The 22,724-nt window shown below is 48.0% G+C and overlaps 2 protein-coding genes and 1 non-coding gene across 5 annotated transcripts; all 3 read left to right on the top strand.

Moving 5' to 3' along the window:
- The first annotated feature begins 158 nt into the window (after positions 1–158).
- Positions 159–7,452, top strand: LOC136487054 (monosaccharide-sensing protein 2-like). 3 transcript variants are annotated; one of them, XM_066484173.1, is made up of 6 exons: positions 159–312; positions 3,553–3,672; positions 3,779–4,348; positions 5,297–5,979; positions 6,136–6,320; positions 6,745–7,452. In XM_066484173.1, the coding sequence occupies exons 2-6, from the start codon at positions 3,594–3,596 to the stop codon at positions 7,178–7,180; spliced, it is 1,953 nt and encodes a 650-aa protein (XP_066340270.1). In that variant the 5' UTR covers positions 159–312; positions 3,553–3,593; the 3' UTR covers positions 7,181–7,452. The 3 variants fall into 3 exon arrangements, with proteins under 3 accessions (XP_066340270.1, XP_066340269.1, XP_066340268.1); XM_066484172.1 differs by lacking the exon at positions 159–312 and adding an exon at positions 1,795–2,089; XM_066484171.1 differs by lacking the exon at positions 159–312 and adding an exon at positions 1,795–2,060.
- Positions 7,453–7,784: 332 nt separating this feature from the next.
- On the top strand, positions 7,785–10,633 carry LOC136485496 (pollen receptor-like kinase 3). The gene is made up of 2 exons (XM_066482363.1): positions 7,785–9,504; positions 9,628–10,633. Exons 1-2 carry the CDS (start codon positions 8,094–8,096, stop codon positions 10,254–10,256), a joined length of 2,040 nt encoding a protein of 679 aa, XP_066338460.1. The 5' UTR covers positions 7,785–8,093; the 3' UTR covers positions 10,257–10,633.
- Positions 10,634–11,094: 461 nt separating this feature from the next.
- On the top strand, positions 11,095–11,176 carry TRNAS-GCU (transfer RNA serine (anticodon GCU)). Its single transcript has one exon. It is a non-coding gene; the product is annotated as a tRNA-Ser (tRNA).
- Positions 11,177–22,724: the final 11,548 nt, after the last annotated feature.

The raw sequence follows: 22,724 nt of genomic DNA on the forward strand, positions 1-22,724 counted from the left end.
GTAGAGAATAGATATATGAAATCAACAAGAATAAAAAATTATTAAAAGGGAGAGAAAGAAAAATAAAAAAAAAGAAATTTTAAGCGAAACTGAAAAAACGGCCCACAACAAATGTTGTACTAGCCATTGATAGTGTCCGATGTCGATGCCTGCTTCCCCTTCCGTCCGCTGCTCCTGCATCCCTCTTCCCTCCTCGTTCTGTCTCTCTCGCTCGCTACCCTCTCGCTCTCAGGCGACTGTCGGGCCGCCGCCGCCCTAGGCCAGGTGCTGAGGCTTTGGTTGGTCTCTTCGCCGGCGACGAGCACCCACCAGGTACTCCCACCCCTTCTCTTCCCTTCCCTTATGCTGTGCGAAGCTGAGCACCGAAACCCTAACCTAAAGCTATTTAGCTATTTGACAAGCCTCCTAACTTCGAAGTTTTTGCAAAAATTATTGGGTGTACATGTGTACACCCATGTCCCTTTACTGGATCCGCCCCTGCTGATATGGATTGGCTTTTGGGGCTGCCTGCCCATATCGGTGAAACTAGTTGGCCTTTCGTGTTTCTGGATGAACCTTGTGTTTCCAATTGGGAATTATAGCGGCACGTATCCATGTATGGTCAGTGCACACTATGTCTACCTGTACTGTAAGTTTGTGGATTTCTGTAAGTTGCACCCATGTGCTTCTGCTGACATTGATGGAAGAAAATGGTGAAACCACACATGATTTCTCAAGTCATATGATTGAGGTTGAGAACGAAGAACTGTACATGATGTGAGATTGGCCAAGCAGCTGACATTAGTTGGATAGCTCGGGTTGGGTTTTTCAAGTGTTTCTGTACCGTACTAGTTCTATCTCCGTTTTTTGGCGGGATATTTGATTTTACTTTTGTTGGTAAATTCTGCTTGAATGTGGGGTCATATTATCGAGTTGATTTCTGTAAATGTAAAGATCAGGTAACTATTGTTTTAAAGAGATGGGAGATAGTTCAGAGCATTACTTGTGGACAATGCTGATGGTTGATATTTGAAATACAATTGGCAACATTGAATTTGGTTGGTTTACCGTTGCTCGTGATAGTTACTAATGCTACTTAATTGTAGTGTCTTTAATTGAACCCCTATTATTGGAAGGCCATATCTTTCCACTAATCCGTGGAGTGTTATTTTCATTTTGTTTTGACTTTTGAGAGGTTGCATACTTCCACAAATAGACACAGTTGTTCCCATTCCAGATATTTTTAACCAGTCTTCGATTTCACATGCAAAAAAATGCTACTTCACCTAATGTTTGTTGCATATTACTTCACCTCAATGCTCTGCAGGGTTGGTTGGATCAGCGATATTTTACTGATTGTTGGGACCATTTTAGCTGTTGACCTGTTGTAACTTTGCGCTTTGTGAGCTAAACATTGCAAAAAGGATAAACAAACAGAAAAACAAAGTGCTGCAATGGATCAGTCATGCTCCTATATCCTTGTGACAGGCCTCATTTCTAGGGTTGAAATTGGCTAACAGCTGTATAAATAATCTGTTTAGGCAACAATAGCTGGAGAAAACACAAGCATGTGAGCCGTCTATATCTGGTAATTTAATACATCTCTTATTTAAAATCAACAGACCCTTCAGTCAAGAGAGCTAATGCAAACATGGAAGGTTTGCGATTGCACTTGACAGTAGTGTCCTGGAATTGATGGGGGCTTTTAGAGTTGGGAGATCACCATGATGATGTAGGGTATATTCATGTTTGTGTGTGTATTTGGGTTATGTGAACTTGCATATGAACCTTCTTTATTTTGTTTGGGTTCACCAGGGCAGAGCCCTGACTATAGATTGAGAAGGGGCAAAGGGGGCCATCCTGCTGCGGGAAATGGTCCGGTGCTGCATGATACTGGCAAGCATTGATGAGCATGATACACTGCAAATTGAATGTCCAAGTTAGGTGGTGCTGCGGCAGTGGGGGCTGGCGATCTGATGGGTGGTGCCACTGGAGCTGAAGGAGATGTACAGTGGCGTAATGGTGGCAAGTTAGAGGAGGTGGCAGTGCTGGGTTGTGGCCACAGGATAATGGCAGCTGAGGTGGGATAAGGATTTTACAATTGACAAATGTGAGATGAGGATTCTTTGATGGAGACCTAGTCATTTAGAGTTTGAGTACTCTGTAATACAATGAAAAACTTCACTCAGATGCTCCCTGGACGCATTCGTGTCATATGCCTCTTTTATTGTTTATTCATTTGCATCTGGTTCCATCTTGAATGTGGTCTACTGCTAACTGAATTATAACACAATTGGATAACTGAACTGTCAAGGCAGGATGTTTTTCCACATAATTTGAACAATGCCAGTATTCTGCTTGTGGTGCATTTAATCATGTATGCTGCCTTTCAGAGCACTTTTTTTCCAGTCAAGTAGCGTAGCCTGGATTTGTAGCTGGGTGGTCCATTGCCTTGTTTAAAATAAAATTTAGCCGCTATAAATATAACATGTCGAAACACAAATATATGAACTACGAAACACAATACGATTAAGCTAGAGGACATACGAACATCACAGAATAGATGAGTCTAGATTGATTAATGTACCATTGAAAGATTACATACCTATAATAGGTAAAGAACAGTCACAAGAGTCAGTGAACATATAACAACTAGATACAATTAGCATTAGAATGGATCAGACAGAAGTTGGGCACAGATTGACAGATACTCACCATTTTCTTTAGGTTTCAACCGTCCACTAGGAAGTTTGCAAAAATGTATTTCTGGTTTGCAGGAGCAGTTTGTGTGGGTGGTTGTGCTCTTGCACCTATATAGGATAGCGTTTTCTTTTTTCAAATTAAAAGTTCATTCATAGGCAATAGGCAAGCAGGTTGATTGGCTGTGAGGCATACCTGAGGGCTGACTTCTCAGGTGTGCTTCACCGCCCGACGCCGCTGCCGGCATGTGAAGCCGTTGCCCGTTGGGTGTGGACGAATACAAAGGAGCACAGATGGTCGCACAGAGGAGCTAATAGGTCGCACGGAGCAGCGAATAGGAAGGGGCACAGGCGACTGGCTGCTGGGACCAGCCATGCCTACGAAGGTGGAAGCGGAAGCATCACGGTGGATTTGGAAACAGAATTAGAATTCCTAAATCCTATGAGCTTTTAGGACAGAGTGCAGGGTGGTCCATGGCCCACAGGAACCACCCTGTAGCCCTGTCCCTGTTTCCAGTATCAATCGAATATGCTTTCACTATAGATGGAATCAAATATTGTAACCATTTGCGAGACGTAAACTGAACACTATGGAGAAGTATCTAAAGTTTCTTATAAAAAACATAGCAAATGAAGCAATTATGGCACATAAGTTTATGACATAGCTAATGCATTAACCGGCTAATTTTAAAACAAATGAGAGGTTCATATGTCGTAACATAACTGGTGTAGTGACCGATGGGTTTATAGACTGGCTTGTGTTTAACTGTTTGTCTAACTCTGAGATGAGAAGTTCAATTGGTTGCCATAAAAAAATTAACTTGATTGAATTCTATTTTTAAGCAAATTTTCTCACAGGTTTCATACTGTCTAGGTTTTATAATTGTTTGCAAAAGGGCTATAGTACTTGATGAGATGAAGTCAACAGTGTTTTCGGCAGTTGTTGTTTCTATTGGGTATGCATTGCTTGGATGGGATTTTGCAGCATTATTAGGTATTTTTTTCTTTGCTCTATTGATTGTAATTATACATTAATTACCTCCATTAGAGATCTCAACTATCTGACAATCATACTAACCTTGATTTTAATTATCTGACAGAAGCTAATCATCATATGGAAAAAGAATTTGAATTGTTGAATGGACCTTCTATTGAAGGTATAACTTTAGCAGCCTCAACATTTGGGGCTATTGTGATAACAATATTCTCTGGAGCACTATTAGATTGGCTTGGAAGGCGTGCCATACTGGTTTACTCATCTCTGGTATTGTTTTCGGGTGGTGTCCTGATGCTGTGGTCTCCTAACATCTACATTGTACTTCTAGCTAGGTTAATTGTTGGATCAGGAAGTGGGTTGGTTTTCACCTGTGTCCCTATTTATATATCGGAAACATCTCCTCCAAATATGAGGGGATTACTTGGAACTATGCCACAGTTTATGTTCTTCCTAGGAACTATCTTTTCATATTGCCTGATATTCTGGTTAACACTAATGTCTTCACCTAACTGGAGAATCATGATTGGTGCAATCTTTGCTCCTTCCATTGTCTACTTTGCTTTGTTGGTTTACTACTTGCCAGAGTCACCTAGGTGGCTTGCAAGTGACGGAAAGATTAGTGAGGCCAGAGTTTCTCTGCAGTGGCTTAGAGGGAAGAAACATGATGTTTCAGGTGAGATTGTTGACACTTGACAATGCTTCCATATTTATTCACAAGCTACTAATTCATCTGAAGATAGTTTGGTCTTGATTAGTAGGGAACTGAGTAAATAAATGTAGTTATTGTGGGGACTTGAGAAATGTAAAGTTGTAACCAATGTCTGACAGCATGATCATACAAACTAAATTTGCAGTTTTGGAAATATTACTGTTATCAGCTGATTTGCGGGATCATGAACCTGATTTTTGTGTCATTTAATGGGTGATGGTGCTGTTCCGTCCACCTCTTTCTTTGTCTGGTGTTCATGCAAGTCAGAACTATGAGAAATGAAGATACATGATCTTTTGATTTCAGCTTGTCATTGGAGGTGCTAATTGAACCTCTTACATTACAAAAAAAGCCTCCTAACATAGAAGATACTAATAGAACTATGTACTCCCTTCCACCCCAAATTGTAAGACGCTTTGGCTTTTCTAGATATATTACTTTTACTATGTATCTAGACATAGTGTATATCTAGGTGCATAACAAAAGTTATGTATCTAAAAAAGCCAAAACGTCTTATAATTTGGAATGGAGGGAGTAAGTAATATAGTAGCCTAGTAATACATGACTTCATATTCAAGAACTGAATGGGAACTAATTCAGTCCTCTTATTCATGTCCTAGAACCTATATGCTGTAAAATTGTAAACATAAGCAGCATTTGACATTACATACTTAACATAGAGATTGAACAATTGGATGACGGTTTTGTTTTACAGTTAAATGCTGTGAGACAATGCTGATGAAGTACTGACAACAATATGTCAATATGATTGGGGGTTGATGGTGCTTTAATTACACATGATGCATTAACAGACTGTCTTGTTTTGATAAATTGAGCCAATCACTTGTTCATTTCTATTTTTGTCGAAAATAAAGAAGCATAAATGCATCATGACATCACATAGACCTGCAGGAGAGATCGCTGTTATTGTGGAAGGTGTGGACATCATATCTGACTCTGCTGTTGGCACTGCTCGTGCTCAAAGTTTCTCTGGAACCAGTGCTAGCCACACTTGGCCCCGTAGTACTTTTTACTGGCAGCTTTCGGACCCACTAGTTGATCTTCTCGGAAGCATTCATGAGAATATGTCAGAAGGAGGAAGTAGACGGAATAGTTTCTTCCCAGTCTTCAACAGTTTTTCTTTTCCAGAACATGAACATATGAATGAGCACAGGGATGGTAACAGTGATCAACAGACTAGGGAGGCTTATTCTGCTGGAGAAGTTAACAATGGAGATGGTTTGCGGGCTTCTCTTGTTTCTCAGGCAGCAAGTGTTGAAGTAAATGATACAAATACCTCTTTTACATCTGAAGGGAGCTCTTCATATTTAAGAAGGCATGGAACATCAGTACTTGCACAAGAGTTTATGGCGTCTATACATGATTATGACATTGAAGAAGAAGAAATTCATGGGTTCGTATCGCCTCACCAGTCTGCACCTCGTGATATAGAAAGCACAGGGCGACATCCATTCAGACATCAAATAGTCCGGCTATCTGAAACAGCTGATATGAAGTTTAAATGGCGGGTGCTTCTTCAACCAGGAATCAGGCATGCCTTGTGTTATGGCATGTTAATTCAAGCCCTTCAGCAGGTATGATTCTGTGTTATTGTAGATTTTATATTCCATTCAGCATGGAGTTCAGTTTACAATCCCTCTGCACTGGCTACCATACATATATAATGCTAGTTAGTCTGCTGACACGTTTTTTTTTTGCTTGTTTCATGTTTGCTCTTCTAAAAAATACAGTCTACAGGAATCAGTGGTCTTCTCCGCTGTGCTCCTGAAATACTTGAACAGGTTGGAGTTAGCTTGTTTTCAGACATTGGACTTTCCCCACATTCAACATCAATTCTCATAAGTACCCTTCATGCTTTGCTGATACTCCCTTGTATAACTGCCGCAATGCTGCTGATGGATGTCTGCGGAAGAAGGTAAACTCTGAGACACCGTCAACATTACAATTTCGAAATAATGTTGATTTACAATTAGTAGAAATGCATCCACATGACCAAGGTCTGTTCATAGATACATCATTTGATCTCAATATATAGCCTTTTGCTGCCTCACCGGCAGCATTAGATGTTGTACCATTTCTGAACTCCAATACACCTCTGACATTGTATAATTGTGCTTCCACACTCTGCTTCTTAGGTTCATTTGCATTGGGTATCCTAAAAAATTCCTTGCCAACATTATCTACCAACATTTCGCTTTGCCGGCTTATCCAGCAACAAGTTTGTCATGTAGTGATCATGATTTTGAAGTAAATATTCATTTTAGTTAATTCTTTTTTACATGTTTGTTCCTGTTCCTGATAGAAACTACTTATTAATACAACTCAACCTTTTTTTGTAGGGTTCTTGTGCTGGCCACTACTCCTATCCTTATATTATCATTGAGCGTTATGTCTATGTCCACCCTGTTGAATATGGGATTGTTCGAGCGTGCCATCGTCTTCCACTTCGCATTAACCATTTGCTTCTGCTCCTATGTCGTTGGTTTGGGACCAATACCTAACATTCTCTGCTCTGAGATATTCCCAACCAAGGCCCGTGCGACCTGTGTAAGTTTCTGTTCGCTTTCCTTCTGGTTTGGGGGCCTGCTTTCAGCATACTGCTTCCCGGTGATGATGAGCACCATCGGGCTTGGTGGAGCATGCGGGATCTATGCACTTGTGTGCTGCGCTCCACTTTTTCTGTTCTACTATCGGATACCAGAGACGAAGATGCTCAACTTGGAGCTAATTGCAGAGCTATTCAAACTTTCAAGGCAGGAGGAGTATGTACAGTAGGTTGTCCAGGACTCAAGGTAGCCCAGGCTGAGCGCTGATGGATGATGTGTGTACATATGACAAATGTAGCTTTGGATGTTGAAATTTTGTTTGCTAGTTAGGAGGATTGGTGATAGTGTAAGGAGCGGTTTACCCTTTTCTTGTACATAGATTGGTAGCAGTGTTTGTAGTGTTTTGTTTTATTGTCTTTAGATGTACAACAAGAAATTCTTGAGAACAAGATTCATTTCTAAGAGCCAAATAATATTGCTGCAGGCATACTTATTAGGTTACCTATGGTTCTTCTAAGAATATATATATATTTTTTAAAAAGCTTATTGGTTGTGGTTATGAAAATAACACATATAGAATGCCTAATAAATAAAGGTAAACATCCCTCAAAACATTACCTTTCCTCAGGTGAATGGTTAAATCTGCATTTGATTTGTAGCATGTTATATTCATGCAATGCATCAATGAACATGAAGCTGTTTCAGTTTACTAATTTAATCCTTGCTTATCTTGCACCCTGACTATATTTAGTCCTGTCTACAAAACCAGGAATCATTTGTACCTGCCAGGGAAAAAAGCGAGGTTTAGCCGTTTAGGCCATCCTCTGCTGTAATCCAACCTTTGTCCCATTGCTTTCCACACCTGCTCTGATTTCTGAAGAAGCTGGAACGCCTCGGCTGTTTGCATCGCATTGCATCGTCTTCTCCCGTTGGTCGCTTGCCGTCTCAGCTGTGGGGCACCCTATTTTTGGGTCCCAGTCCCAGATCCGCCTGCGCAACCACTGGAGCAGCAGAAGAGGCGTTGACAAAAACCAGGGCGAAGCAGCGCCACGAAAGGCAGGCAGGGAAGGGACCATCCGTCGTCCGAGAAGAGAGCTGGAAGAAAGCTAGAGGACAGGCTCTGACCACCACCACACCCGGTCATGGTCACCCTCCTCGCCTTTCGGCTCCCACCTCTCTTCCTCCTCCTCCTTGCCGCCACTGCCGCTGCCGACAATGGCAACGTGTCGGAGGCAGGGGCGGCGCTCGTAAATCTCAAGAAGTCGTTCACAGACCCGACCGGCAGGCTGGAGGCGTGGTCGGCGACGTCGCCGTTCCCGCCGTGCGACGCCACGAGCCCCTGGCCCGGGGTGCAGTGCTACAAGGGCAGCCTCGTCGGCATCCGGCTCACGCACATGAACCTGTCCGGCACGTTCGACTTCGGCGCCATCGCCAAGCTCCCGCGGCTCCACTCCGTGAACCTCAAGCACAACGCGCTCTCCGGCCCGCTGCCGGCGAGCCTCGGCACGTTGCGCGGCCTCCGCGCGCTGTACCTCTCCTCCAACAACTTCTCCGGGCCGATCCCCGCCGACGTGTTCGCCAACATGCGGTGGCTCAAGAAGCTCTACCTCGACAACAACCGCATCACGGGCCCGCTCCCCGCCGACGCGATCGCGAGCGCGCCGCGCCTCATCGAGCTCCACCTGGACCGCAACCAGATCGACGGGCCGATTCCGTTCAAGCTGCCGGAGTCGCTAAAGCGGTTCAACGTGTCCCACAACCGCCTCAGCGGCTCCATCCCGCAGAGCGTCGCCGAGCGCTACGAGGCGTCGTCGTTCGCCGGGAACCCCGGGCTGTGCGGCTCGCCGGGAAGCGACGCCGCGGTGTGCGTGGCCGCCGGCCCGGCGCTCCCGCCCACGATGCCGCCGCCCACGGCGGCCGACTACATGGCCATGGAGGAGGAGACCAGCGTGTTCGTCGTCATCGGCATCATCCTGCTCGTCATCCTGCTGGTCATCGGCGCCATGGTGCTCATGCTGCGGCAGGACGAGAGGAACAGCGCCGCGCCGGCGTGGGACTACTACGCGGGCAGCACGGCCGCCGCCGGTGCCGGCGCAGGCGCAGGCGCCGGCTCCAGCAAGTCCGCGGCGGCGGCGGGGTCGAAGACAACGGCGCCGCGCGCCGGGGAGATGGTGGCCGTGGACGTGGCCGGCGGCGGGTCGTCCAGCCACGGCGGCAGCAGCGGCCGGCGGATGGGCGAGTTCGTCCTCCTGAACGAGGACATCCCCGCGTTCGGCCTGCCGGACCTGATGAAGGCCTCCGCCGAGGTGCTGGGCAACGGCACCCTGGGGTCGGCGTACAAGGCCGCCATGCGCAACGGCGTGACCGTGGCCGTCAAGCGCCTCCGTGACATGAACCGCGTCGGGCGCGAGGAGTTCGAGCAGCACGTGCACATGCTCGGCGAGCTCCACCACCCCAACGTGCTCCCGCCCGTCGGCTACCATTACCGCAAGGAGGAGAAGCTCATCGTCTCCGAGTACATGCCCCGCGGCAGCCTCCTCTACATCCTACATGGTAATTAACCATCTGGTTGGTTAATTAGCGCAGCTAATTAATCAATCAATCGTTATTAGTAGCTAGCTAGCTAGCTAATTAATCACATGACTAATTAATCAACTTTAATAACGACCCTGGCAGGCGACCAGAGTCCGAACAGGCTGATCCTGGACTGGCAGGGACGGCTGAGGGTGGCCGTCGGCGTGGTGCGCGGGCTGGCGTTCCTCCACGAGAGGCTGGGGATCCCGGCGGGGCGGCTGGTGAGCATGGACGGCGCGGACTTCGACGCGCCGCCGCCGCCGCCGCCGCACGGGAACCTCAAGTCGGGGAACATCCTCCTGGACGCTGGCATGGAGCCCCGGCTGGTGGACTACGGCTTCTTCCCGCTGGTGAACGCGGCGCAGGCGCCGCAGGCCATGTTCGCGTTCCGGTCGCCCGAGGGCACCACGCGCGGGGTGGTGTCGGCGCGCTCCGACGTCTACTGCCTTGGCGTCGTGCTCCTGGAGCTCGTCACGGGGCGGTTCCCGTCGCAGTACCTCCACAGCGCGCGCGGCGGCACCGACGTCGTGCACTGGGCGGCCACGGCCGTGGCCGAGGGCGGCGAGGGGGAGCTCGTCGACCCGGCCATTGCCGCCGCCGGCGGGGACGCCGCCGTCAGGCTGCTCCGGGTCGGCGTGCACTGCGCCAGCCCCGAGCCCGAGTGCCGGCCCAGCGTCGCGGAGGCCGCGTGGATGGTGGAGGAGATCAGCAGCGGCGGCGGCGTGTCGTGATCACGCACGCACGCACGTCGTCGCTGCATCGGAGTTGCACGTCACGCACGGCCACGGGTGGAGGACATGCATGCTTGTGGGGCTCGATCGTCAGATCCTGGACGTTGATCAGAGATGACGGCGAGTGTGAGTGCAAGAGGGTATGGTTGCGCCGCGTGTACATTGGTGTTGTGGCCCGAATTTGTAAAAAGGGAAAAGGTAAAGGGTAAAAATGAAAGAGGGAGACGAGGAGGTGGGTGTATGCATGCCAATGTGAAAAACCTAGGGGGCCTTTCGAGAACATTTCTAGCAGAGGAGAGGCATTTACGAGTTACGACCATACTTTATCAAGGGATCAAAGATATTGTGTGTATGTCAAGAAGAAAAGCAGGGTTTTGTCTTAGGATGCTATGGGTTTGTTGTAATTAAGGATACATGTATTTTAGCTTTGAAATTGGTGTCTTATTTTGAGTAAATTTCGCGAGCCACTCTGTCTTTAGTAAAATCAAAAGTAAATCACGCATTTCAGCAGTAGTTTACCCGCTCTCCTCTTTTGCCTAATGTACATCATTATTTAGCTGATTTAAAGAAAAAAAATCAAGCGGAATCTTTGTAGTCATAAGATTTCTTAGGCCAATCCCATTAAAATTTTTATTTCCATCTAATAAGGTGGCACATCAATAAAAATGATGATGATGTAACATCTGAATTATAAGCAGAGAGACGAGATGAGTTTTATCCAGATGAAATCTATAGCGTGCATGGTTAGTTGGTTACTAATGCATCGGACACGTAGTGAGACTCCACGGAGAGCGTTTTATTTCATCCACACACATTAAAAAAAGTTACACGATCAAACGACGCTTTGGCCGAGTGGTTAAGGCGTGTGCCTGCTAAGTACATGGGGTTTCCCCGCGAGAGTTCGAATCTCTCAGGCGTCGGAATTTTTAAGTTTGTTTATTTTTGCCCAACGCATATATATTATTTATGTATATATAATTCATTATTACCCTCAAAATATTTTGATAGTGCCCAATGTTGTAATCCTCTTCGATTCTGCTAGCGACTCCCCCGCTCCTCCCGGCGAAGCCCGTCTCTCCGACGAGCCCCGCCCCCTGCCGACTGCCATTCCGGCACCGGCGTCCACGGCGGCGACGGTCCTTCCCCGCCCCCCAACCCACTTGCTCTGCTTTGGGTCCCTCTCACCGCTCAACCTTCCCCACCGCTGCAACTCCGAACCATTCCTCCGCCCCGACTGGCCACATCTCCGAACCCGCCATGGCCAGGCCCGCTGCCTCTTGGGCGTGCGGCCTTGTGCGCGCGTGCCCCCGCGCAGGCATGCACCCCAGGTGTTCGTCAGAATGCCGCCCTGCCAAAACCCCGTCCGGAGGTTCCATTGCTGAAGGGTGCTCGGCGCACCACCCGCACCCCCTTCAGTCCTTGGAGCGTACGTAGCCCTGGACCTCCTGCTGTTCCGACTCGCGGCGTCCATGACAAGCTGCCCGAGACGACCGTCCAACCAGCGGGCGAACCCCAACCTCGCGCCTGCAGGGGAACGCAAGCCTTATGAGTTCTCTTATGGAAGACGACGGCCGCCCAGACGGCAATCCGGGTACGCGCTTCCAATCCTTTGCTCTCGAAAACTTCTTTTGCCCTGTCGTTAGGCCTTTCTTCCCCGCCCCGGACGGATGGGGCCATCGATGAGATTTGGATTTCCCAATCCAATGGAGCTTCCCACGTCTCTTCTGACTTTGTCTTAGATGGGATCATCTTCAACCTCCACCACGATTCTGCTTCTGCCCTGTTCTCCTTCCTCGCCTCTCGGGCGACCTCGCACTGTAGCACGGGCTCGAGCTCGACGATGGATTCAAATTTTGAACCGAGGCCTACTGTTCCTTCTGAGAATGGTTCGCACCCTCCCCATGGGTTCGACAGCAGGCTGTGCCCTGCCCATCAGTTTTGCTGACTATCCTATGGCGACTCTGGGACGCGCGGAATGGAGAAATCTTCCAAAACGAATCTTCTTCTTCTATAGCTCAGGTTCTTAGCCGTGTAATCGACGACCTCACAGTTCGGAGAAAACGCTTCACCCTGAGAAAGGCCGGCAGCTCTGAACTCTGAAGATATTCAGTCCTGGCTCCAGTATCTTCATAGTTGTAGGAACTCTTCATCTGTAACGAATGACATCCTGTAATGACGTTTGATCTATGCAAGGATAGAAGCTTGTCGCATCAATACCCTTGCGTTTTGTTCTTCAGATCGAGATCTTCCTGGTGATGATAATGATCATATGGGCATATGGCCATGCTGCAGAACCATCCGCGCATTATTGCTGTCGTTGCCCAACAGCAGGATCACAGGTACTCCTGCAACTGATGTTGGCCATTAGTATTGACAAAAAAAAATAAGTAATCAACATAGTTGGCTGGCTAGCTTTGTTGCTTTGCTTTGTTTTGTAATTTTGGCACCTTCTTATTCGTAATAAAATCTCTGTAGGGGCTAAGGCCCCTCCAGTTTCCTCAAAAAAATAGTTGACTGGCTAGGAAATGTCATCAGTGTGAGCATCATCAAGCCTGCAAGAGGTACACTGGAGATAGCTCACCATCATCTTCGTCAGAGTATCTCAAGTGTGGGATGATTGGGATGGCTTTCAATTGCCTGCCTCAGCGCAGCCACAGCTTCCTCCACCTCCCCCTTACTGGCTCCTCCCCGACGGAGCAAAAAGGATACATCTTGGATCCGCGGCAGGTTCCCAAAACCCAAGTCATCAAAACCACCATCATCGATGCCTGCAGTTTCTCTGATCTCTCGCACAGGGAATGCCAAGTGAAGTCTTGCCACCTCTGGCATAGCTCCTTGCTGAAACGCCACGGGTCCTATGTATCCCCGCAGAGTGCAGTGTACAAGGCACGGGAAGGAGCAGGCACCAATGATGAATGTCTGAACACTTCCAAGCTTCTGATTGCCCACCTCTATGTCGAGATAGCTGAGAGCCCGCAACCTCCCAAGACTTTGGAGATCCTTCTGCTGAAGCTTGCTCACTTCGATGGACAGGAAAGAGAGCTCCAGAAGAGGTGATGGATTATTCAGAAAAGCGACACTGGATGGCCAGCATCCGGTTAGTTCCAATCTACGAAGATGTCGACCCAGGCATCAGTTGCATTCACCAACCACTGAGATAGATAATGTTTTGATTTTTTTCAACTTATGTAGGCACTCTACTAGAAACCTCTCCACCTCGTTGACGTTCCATTCAGTGCAGCAGTCAATACCCAGCACCCTCAGCTTCGTTAGATTGCCCAGCTGCTCTATAATATCTGTGGAGTCCTGGATGCATAGCGTTGACAGCTCTTCAATCGATGTGAAGCTCCCAATCCCGTGTGGTGCTCTTGTCCAGCTGTCAATGCGGAGGCACATCAAATGCTTGAGCTCAACAACAGTTGGTGGCAAGCTAGAAATTTCATTTCTTCTTACATCCAACGTTTGTAAAGATTGGAGCTTCCCAACTTCTTCAGGGAGGTGAGTAATACCTGTGTCTCTCAGTCCCAGGTATCTTAAGTGAACTAGATTCCCAAGATGCTTCAGACTGCAGCCTTGTGAAAGACGACAGCTTTGTAAATCCAGCACAAGCAGGCCTCTGAAGCTTGCAAGGTCTGGAAAAAGTTAAACAGCAGATGGAAATACAAAAACTGACCTCACTCCTTGCATGTTCATAGTAGCCCAATGGTTAGCATGATCTAACATTCTGTTTTGAAGGGATAACCACTGAACTTCCTGTGAATGAAACGTTTCATTCATATGGTTCCATACAGAAACTAACTTTTCTTTGCCTGTCACTTCAGAGATAAGATCAAATACCATATCATGCACATAGCAGCACTCTCTTTAGAGGTTTTTGCAAAGATGTTTTTAACCGTGTGCGGAACCACAAAGATGCCCATGCACTATGGTCGGACATTTGTGCGCTCCATGAGGGAACCAAGAGTGAGCGTGAGGAACGCTACCACCTTGTGATGAAAAAGCTTAATTCATTTGAGATGCTTCCTAGAGAAAGCGCTAATAAGATGTATTCACGCTTGAATGTTCTTGTAGATGAAGTCAATGGGCTTGGACTCACACAAATGCAACCCTTCGATGTTGTGAGAAAGATCTTGAGTGTCCTCTTCATTGACAAATATGGGCATATTGTGATGGTGCTTCATCAAGGTCATCTTTCCACCGCTACACCAACTCAAATATTGGGGAAGATCAATGTACATGAGATGTACATGCACATCACACCACAAGATGGCTCTTTTTCCACCAAGAAGAAAAATTTGGCATTCAAGGCTAGCCAAGAGAAGAGGGGCAAAGCAAGAGTTGATCATGATAGTTCAAGTGATGATGAAATTGTGATGCAAGTCTTACTCTCATGGTGAGAAGAACTGCCAAGATGCTCAAGAAGCTCAACAAGAATGGTGTCAAGTTTGATGGCAAGAAGAAGAAATTCTTCACTAGTAATAGAAGGAAGTCCATCTCCGAAATAGATTGTTATAATTATGGAGAACTTGGTCATCTAGCTCATCAATGCCCCAAACCCAAGAAAGACAAGTACAAGAAGAAGTACAAGGGCAAGAAAGATGACTCAAGTGATGAAGATGATGATGAGAAGAAGAAGAACAAGCCACACAAGAAGAATGATGGCAAGAAGAAGGAATATCACAAGAAGAAGAATGGCAAGGCATACATTGTTCGTGATTGGCTCACGGATATTGAATCATCAAGTGACTCATCCAATGATGAAAGTGAGAATGAGAACGAGAAGGTGGCCGCTATTGTAATTGATTCTTCACTATCTTCATCGACGCCGTCGCCGTCATCCTCTACACACCTATTCCTTATGGCCAAGGGTGAACGAAAGGTACAAAATGATGATGATAGTAGTGGTGATGATAATGCTAGCAATGATGATAGTGATAGTGATGAAGAATTTGAATCACCTTCTTATGATGATCTTGTCAAGTTGCTAAACCAATATACTAAAATCATTAAAAAGACAAGAGCTAAAAATAAAAAGCTAGAACTTAAGAAGGACTCACTCTTAGCAAAATATGACATAGCCGAAAAAGCTAGTGTTGAGCTTAGAGAAGAAAATAAAACTATGTCATCCAAACTCAAGGAGCTCAAATCCTCTAAAAAGAAGCTTAGAGGAAAACATGATAAACTTGAGGGGATACATAATGAGCTCACCACTAGCTACAATTTGCTAAAAGAAGAGTACACCAATCTCAAGGTTAATCATGACAATCTTGTTCTTTCTCATGAGTTATTATACAATGAGCCACATGATACTACTAACAATGTTGTTAAGATTGATATAGCTACATCATGTGATGACTTGATTGTTGAGAGCATTGAGCAAGGTTGTAGTAGCAAAGCAAGAAAGTGGTTGAGTCCGACAACTATGATGAGTATGTCAAGCTCAAGAATAAGAATGAAAAGCTCAAGAAAGATCTTGAAAAGCTATTGTCGACGAAATATGATCGGCAGTCTACCTAGGGGTATGCCTAAGGTAGTAGATTGTCGGCAGACAGATGCGCAAGCCTTAAACAAGATGGTGACGCAAGACAGACACGAGGTTTTATCCAAGTTCGGCCGCCAAGAAGGCGTAATACCTACGTCCTACGTCTGATTGTATTGCTGTATGTCAATGAGAGATGTTTTTTAGAGGAGTCCCCTGCCCGCCTTATATAGTCCGGGGGGCAGGGTTACAGATCTGGAAACTAATCCTAGCCAGTTACAATTGCCATATGTGGCCGGATAAGGATTCCTATTCTAACCGACCAGGATCTTGCTTGATCGCCAAATCTGCCTTGACTCCTTGCGCGGGACTCCGATCAGGTTGGCCAGGCCACGCGTCGTATTTTGGTGGACCGGACCCACTGATCCGGGCCGGCCCAAGCCTAGCCGTAAGGGTATAGGGGTTAATACCCCCACAGCTAGTCCCCGAGCACCATGTATTATGCTGCGACACGCCATTTTAACCTTCTTCGACAAGTAAGGCTTGAATCCTGGACATCTCTGACCACCGTTGTCGCCGAAGAAGTAGGTTGTCCGAAGAATGTATGGTGCTCTTAAGAAAAAAGAAAAAAAAGATTTCCATCCTGTGAAGTGTGCCCACTTGTATTTCAGAAAAGAAATGTAAGTGAATCTTGAAGCGTAGCATCCTTGATCATCAGAGGTGTAGTTGTCGAAAAGCAAACACATTCACCGCAAGGTGAAGTGTGCCCACTTAGTCCTCGAGTCTGGCAGTAGGTGACACAGGCACGTGGTGCCGGGGTCTAAAAAGAATTCCCAGTTAAGTTGAGAACCCAATTGTCGTACAGTCAATACGAGATGCACCGGCAGGTGCATCGTACCGATGTAGTCCTCGGGCTTGCTGGAAGGCGAAGTATGAGCCTTGTAGCAAGGTCTAAATAAATGTCTCTCAACTGTATGTGAGTACAAATCACATATAGCCGAGGAGAACGATCTCCGAGCAGTGGTCGGGACAGTCCCCGAGCACGATAGTAATCCTTACAATCAGTCAAAGCATAGGGGTCAATTAAGCAAACACATTCACCGCAAGGTGAAGTGTGCCCACTTAGTCCCCGAGCCTGGTAGTACATGACGCAGGCACGTGGTGCTAGGGTCTAAAAGAATTTCTATTGAAATTAAGAATCCAATCGTCGTGCAGACGATACGAGATGCACCGGCAGGTGCATCGTACCGATGTAGTCCCCGAGCTTGCTGGAAGGCGAAGTATGAGCCTTGTAGCAAGGTCTAAATAAATGTCTCTCAACTGGATGTGAGTACAAATCACATGTAGCCGAGGAAAGCGATCTCCGAGCAGTGGTCGGGACAGTCCCCGAGCACATTAGTAGCCGAAGCAGTCCCCGAGCACGGCAGTGGTCGGAGCAGTCCCCGAGCACGGCAGTGGTCTGGGCAGTCCCCAAGCACGGCAGTGGTCTGGGCAGTCCTCGATCACGGCAGTGGTCTGGTCCATCATTGAGCACAAGACATGCAGCGAAAAAACAAACGTCGCTTGTATTATTATTTGGTGTATTTATTTATCTCCTTACTCTGTCAAGTCCAATCTGACACGTCTGGTCAAAAAAGCAGACGGATATAACACGTCACTCTGTCTTCTTGCTCTTTCTGGCAAACAGTCGCTTGGCACCTGTATGGAGGTGCGTTAGTGTGGGCCCTCTCACATTACCAACGAAGAGGCGCGTACACTGGTAACGAAGGGGCGCGTTTATTGGCGTAGATCTCGGGGTTGTGAAAACAATCGTCTACGGCGCGTGCGCACGTCTCCCAAGAATCTCGGGCGGACGAAACGACGGAGCTCTTGCTTATTTATAATATAGAACTGGTAAGTTACTTTTTACCGATCCCCATTGTCATTCGCCGCCGCAACCTTCTTCTTCCTCTTGCCGAACCCTATTCCTCCCAAAATCATCACCAATCCCCCCTCCACCGCATCCACCCCTTTAGCAAGGGCAGATTAATGGTGAAGGGAGATGCCCAGAAGAAAGGCGGAGTCATGGCGAAGGAGTGGTGGAAGTCAAGGAGCAATGAGCAGACCATCGAAGACCTCGTCGCCACGGGAGTGCTCCACAACAAGGCACTCGCGAGATGGCATGCGCCGGAAGGAGAAAGCTTCCCCGATCCACAACCAGGTGAGATTGTGGTTTTCGAGGATTTCTTCAAGCGGGGTTTTGGGGTTCCAGTTCACCCTTTCCTTCAGGGGCTCTGCTTGTATTACGAGATTGGGATTTGCAATCTGCATCCCAACTCGATTCTTCTTGTCTCCACCTTCATCCATCTTTGCGAAGCCTATGGTGGCTTCCAGCCCTATTTCAACCTCTTTCGCCATCTATTCTGTCTGCGGAAGAAAGGGAGCGGCGGCTCGAAGATAGCCGGAGGCGTATACCTCAATCTTCGTGACGGTATGAAGGCCCAGTACTTGCACTGCCCCTGGAACACCTCATTGGACGAATGGTACAAGAAGTGGTTCTACATCCACGAAGAGCCGAACACGATCACCCTATGCGACGTGGGGTTGATTCCGGAGAAGAAGAACAGCTGGTTGGAGAAGCCCGAGAACTTGGAGTAGATCGCAGAACTGTTCGGGGTGATCCCGTGGGGAAAGCTGGATGATCCAAGCGTGGTCGGGAACTTCATCAGCCGAAGGATCCAGCCCTGCCAGAAGAGGGTGCATCCTAGATACGAATACCAGGGGAGCGCAGATCCAACGAGGACCAGGAAAGAGGCGCTTGATAAGATCGAAGTCAAGGCCAGGATTGGGGAGCTATTCAACTTAGCTGATCCTAATTATGTCAGGTTAAGCGACATCGAGCACGTCTTCAAGCTGGCCCGACCTCCCCCAAAGGTAAATGATACTTTCTTGTACCTACAGAGTTATGTTGTAACAAAATTTGACTATGTTGTCGCCTTTATGTTTCCCAGAGCAATGGTCGTGACCGGGCAGCAGTGTTCGTGTCTCCACCCCCTGGTGTGAATTGGCCGCAAGTTGTCGGCCCAACCGCCCAGACCAGTGCCAGGACCGAAGACGTCGACTGGGCGGTACTCGGGGTTGGGGAGGAGGCAACGGCCAGGGCTGCTGGCAAGCGTCCGGTGGCCAACAAATGTCGTCAGGCCATCTTCCCCCTTTCAGACGATGAAACAGAGGATGCGGACATCTTCCGACTCATCCCTCGAAAAGGAGGAGACAAATGGAGTCGACAGAGCAGGGTGGCTCCTTTGTGCCAGCAGTGATCGCATCACCAACCACTGCAACACAGAGGACAAGCGGAGGAAGTGTCGAGCACCAAACCTCGGGGCCAGTACCGGTCGTGGAAAAAGACCCAGTGGAACCCACCGAGCACGTGGAGCAGGTGTGGTCGAAGAGACGCTCTTTTGCCACGTCATTCCGTGCTTCCAAGCTGTAAGTATCTGTAACCTTGATGTAAGCTTATAATTTGCATTGAATACTATTGTCTTCTGAACTTTTCTCTGATATATTAGGTCGGCGTCCACCGAAAATCCTGACCAGCTAGCCGGGTGTGGCATGGCTTTGCCAGTACTGGCGGAAAGAACTGCTCAGTAGCCGGCTGTGGAGGAACCTGTAGAAGAAATTCCGCCAGAACCTCAGTAGACGAGCGACCAGACGACAGTCCCCGAGCAGCTAGTCGAGAAGAGAGCCGGGCCAAGTACAAGTGCTCCAAGCACTAACCCTGCTGAGGCGGATACCTTAGCGCCAAGGGAACCAGACCAAGCCGAGGAGCAGCAACCGGAGTTGGCACAGAGCACGCTTGCCAATGCTTTGGCTCATGGGAAAGCCATAGTGGTCGCAGAGACTACAGACTCTAGACCAGCGCCGCCCCCTGAACAAGAGGCCGAAGAGGACGAAGTAGAAGAGATCCCGGGCCGCCCCCAAGACAAGCGACAACATGTATATGTGTCGCGCTGGCGGAACGACGAGTGGGTTATGCATGAGGAAATCCTAGAGGTCGAAGAGACCCTAAAAGTTGAACGAGCGACAAAACGTCTGGTGACAGAAGTCCAGGTATGTTTGGCTTGACCACTTGATCCTGCTATGTAGTCGAACTGTCTGACTTTGCTTGTTTATATGCAGGACTTGATGAAGACCGCAAAGTACCGAAAGAGGTGCTTCGACCAGATTGAGGGAATCACGGCCAACAATAGAGAACTGGCGGCCGAGGTGGAACGCTTGCACCGCCAACTTGAAGCCGCCGACCAGGAGAGGACGGAGCAAGAGGCACAAAACCAGAACCTGGTCGGCCAGCTCAGTAACAAAGAGCAAGAAAAAACAAGTAAGTTTTCATTTTATCATAGCAAGTGCATGACACATATTGTTGCATTGTTGGTAGTAACAGCTGTAGTGCAGGCTTAGAAGCCGAAGTAACCCGCCTCCAAGAGGAGAATAGCCGTGTGACCGCCGAGTGTGGTCGCCTGAAGGAGGACAACGAGAAACTGGCGCGCAACCAGTCTCAACTCTAGGACCGCACAACCAAGATGAAGGAGGAACTGAAAAGTAAGTATTTTAGACCACCTTTCTCATTCTGTTGCCCGCCTTATCTTGTCGTGCCGTTACATTTTGATGTCTTGTACGATTTACAGTTTTAAAAGTCAATGCCAAGAAACATCTAGAAGCCGTGATAAAAGATCGTGACGGCTGGAAGGCATGATGCCTAGAGACCACCGAGGATCGGGACACATGGAAGAACCGGTGCCAGGAAGTGGCAACTGGCATTTTGCCTATCCTCGACCTTATCGATCCGGCGCTCACAGAGGAAGAGCCAAGGACGCCCCAGCTCGGACTGGTCGAGAGATGTAGAAAGGCATGGGGATGGTTCCAAGAGTTTGTGAAGGAGGCGGGTGAGTACACGGGTGCCCATGTGCTAAGCATGGTGCGTGCCCACTACCCCCTGATCGATCTCAAGCACCTGGAGGCTGGATACCCGAAGGAGGTAGACCCAGACAAGGCTGAGGAGCTTCGAATGGCCCAGCTGGACCTGTCGTCAAAGATAATTGGCGATATTAACCTGTGTGGAGGCGGGACAGCACCTGTACAGGGTACGCCATCGACAAGTCAGCTGGAAACGCTATCAGTTGCAAGCCAACCGACGAAGCCTGCTGTCTCGACCAGCTAGGCATCGGCGGGGCCATCCCCTTCAGCTCGACCAGCACAAGAGTCCCTGAGACTTGAGTAGGATATCGGAAGCAGTGAGCAGTAGGTGCCGCGCCCCCCGACCAGCCAATGTAATAGGCTTAGAGCTGTAGAAGGAGGACATAGTTGTGTTATTGTAAACTTTGGCCTCTTCAGGCAAGCTTGTAATAACGTAACTGTATATCATCATAAGCTTGTTTGCTTTGTATAAAACGTATTTTAAGCTTGAGATTCATGTTGGTGTAACTAAGTGAGAACATGTTAATGTTCTGTTTAGTTGTACCATTTTGCTCGACACATCATCCCGAAAAGTTTGTGCGGCCCTAGTTTGCCATGTGGTCGGAGTGTGACGTGCGTGACCTGTGCACACGTAGACACGAACAAGTCAAACCAAGGGGGACCTGCCGATCACCCGTAACGTAGAGAGCGGATCCCATACACGTGTTGGGAGGAACCAGAGACAGGGCCTGCTCCGAAAACCATAGAAGGAGTGGTGGTCGGCCTTTACTGGCTAAGTTAGAATAACCATAAAATTCGAAGTGACACATTAGAATGGTCGGAGGGATCATAATAGCTTTATTGAAGTAAATCAAAAGTACAAGAGGAGTACATATCTCAATAGTTAAGCATAGAAACGTCTAAGCTTGTCGATGTGCCATGAGTTTGGTACGTCTGTACCGTCTAGGTGAGCTAACCTGTAAGACGTTGGTCGTGTGACTTCCTTGATCATGAAGGGCCCTTCCCATGGGGTTGCGAGTTTATGGACACCAGCCTGGTTCGTCTTCCACTTCAGGACCAGGTCCCCGACCACAAAGAACCGCTCTTTAACGTTCTTGTTGTAGTACCTGTGCAAAATAGCAAGGTATTTGGCCGTACGTACACAAGAATCGAGCCACTTCTCTTCTGCGCTATTCACTTCTAGCTCCCGTACTTCATTGACCTTGCCTTCGTCGAAGTTCTCTACCCGTGCTGATCTGAAAGCTATATCTACAGGGAGGGCTGCCTCAGCGTCGTAAACCATAAAGTATGGCGAGACGCCGGTGTTACAACTGGGCTGAGTTCTGAGGCCCCAGACCACGGCTGGTAACTCTTTGAGCCATCTTCTAGGAGCTTTGTCATTTTCTCTATACATCCTCTTCTTCAATGCGTCCAAGATCATGCCATTTGGCCGCTCGACTTGTCCATTAGCTCTAGGGTGTGCCACCGAGACGTATTTTACTACTATGCTCCTTTCATCGCAGAAGTCCCAAAAAGCGTTCCCGATGAACTGAGTACCCAGATCAGTGATGATGCTGCTGGGTATGCCGAAACGGTGGATGACCTGGTCGAGGAACGTGACAGCCTTTTCTGAGGATGCCTGTACCAAAGGCATGTATTCTATTCACTTAGAAAATTTGTCGATCAGCACAAAGACGCATGTAAATTTCCTTGGAGCCGGTTTGAAGGGCCTGATCATATCCAGTCCCCAGCATGCGAAGGGCTAGGAGGCTGGTATTGTCTGGATCTCATGTGCTGGTACGTGGATTCTCTTGGCGAAGAACTGACATCCCTCACAGTGGCGGACTAGCTTCTATGCGTCGGCTACTGCTGACGGCCAATAGAACCCTGCTCGGAAAGCCTTACCGACTAGCGTTCTTGAGGCCGCGTGGTTGCCGCAGGAGCCAGAGTAGATTTGGTCTAGGAGATGTTCGTCGTCCTCCTGGGTTATACACTTCATCAAGATTTCCTCCTTTGCGTTCTTGTGCCATAGCTTGCCATCGACGAGCAGGTACTGC

The sequence above is a fragment of the Miscanthus floridulus genome, chromosome 10 (genome assembly GCF_019320115.1).
Source record: "Miscanthus floridulus cultivar M001 chromosome 10, ASM1932011v1, whole genome shotgun sequence".
Lineage (NCBI taxonomy): Eukaryota > Viridiplantae > Streptophyta > Magnoliopsida > Poales > Poaceae > Miscanthus > Miscanthus floridulus.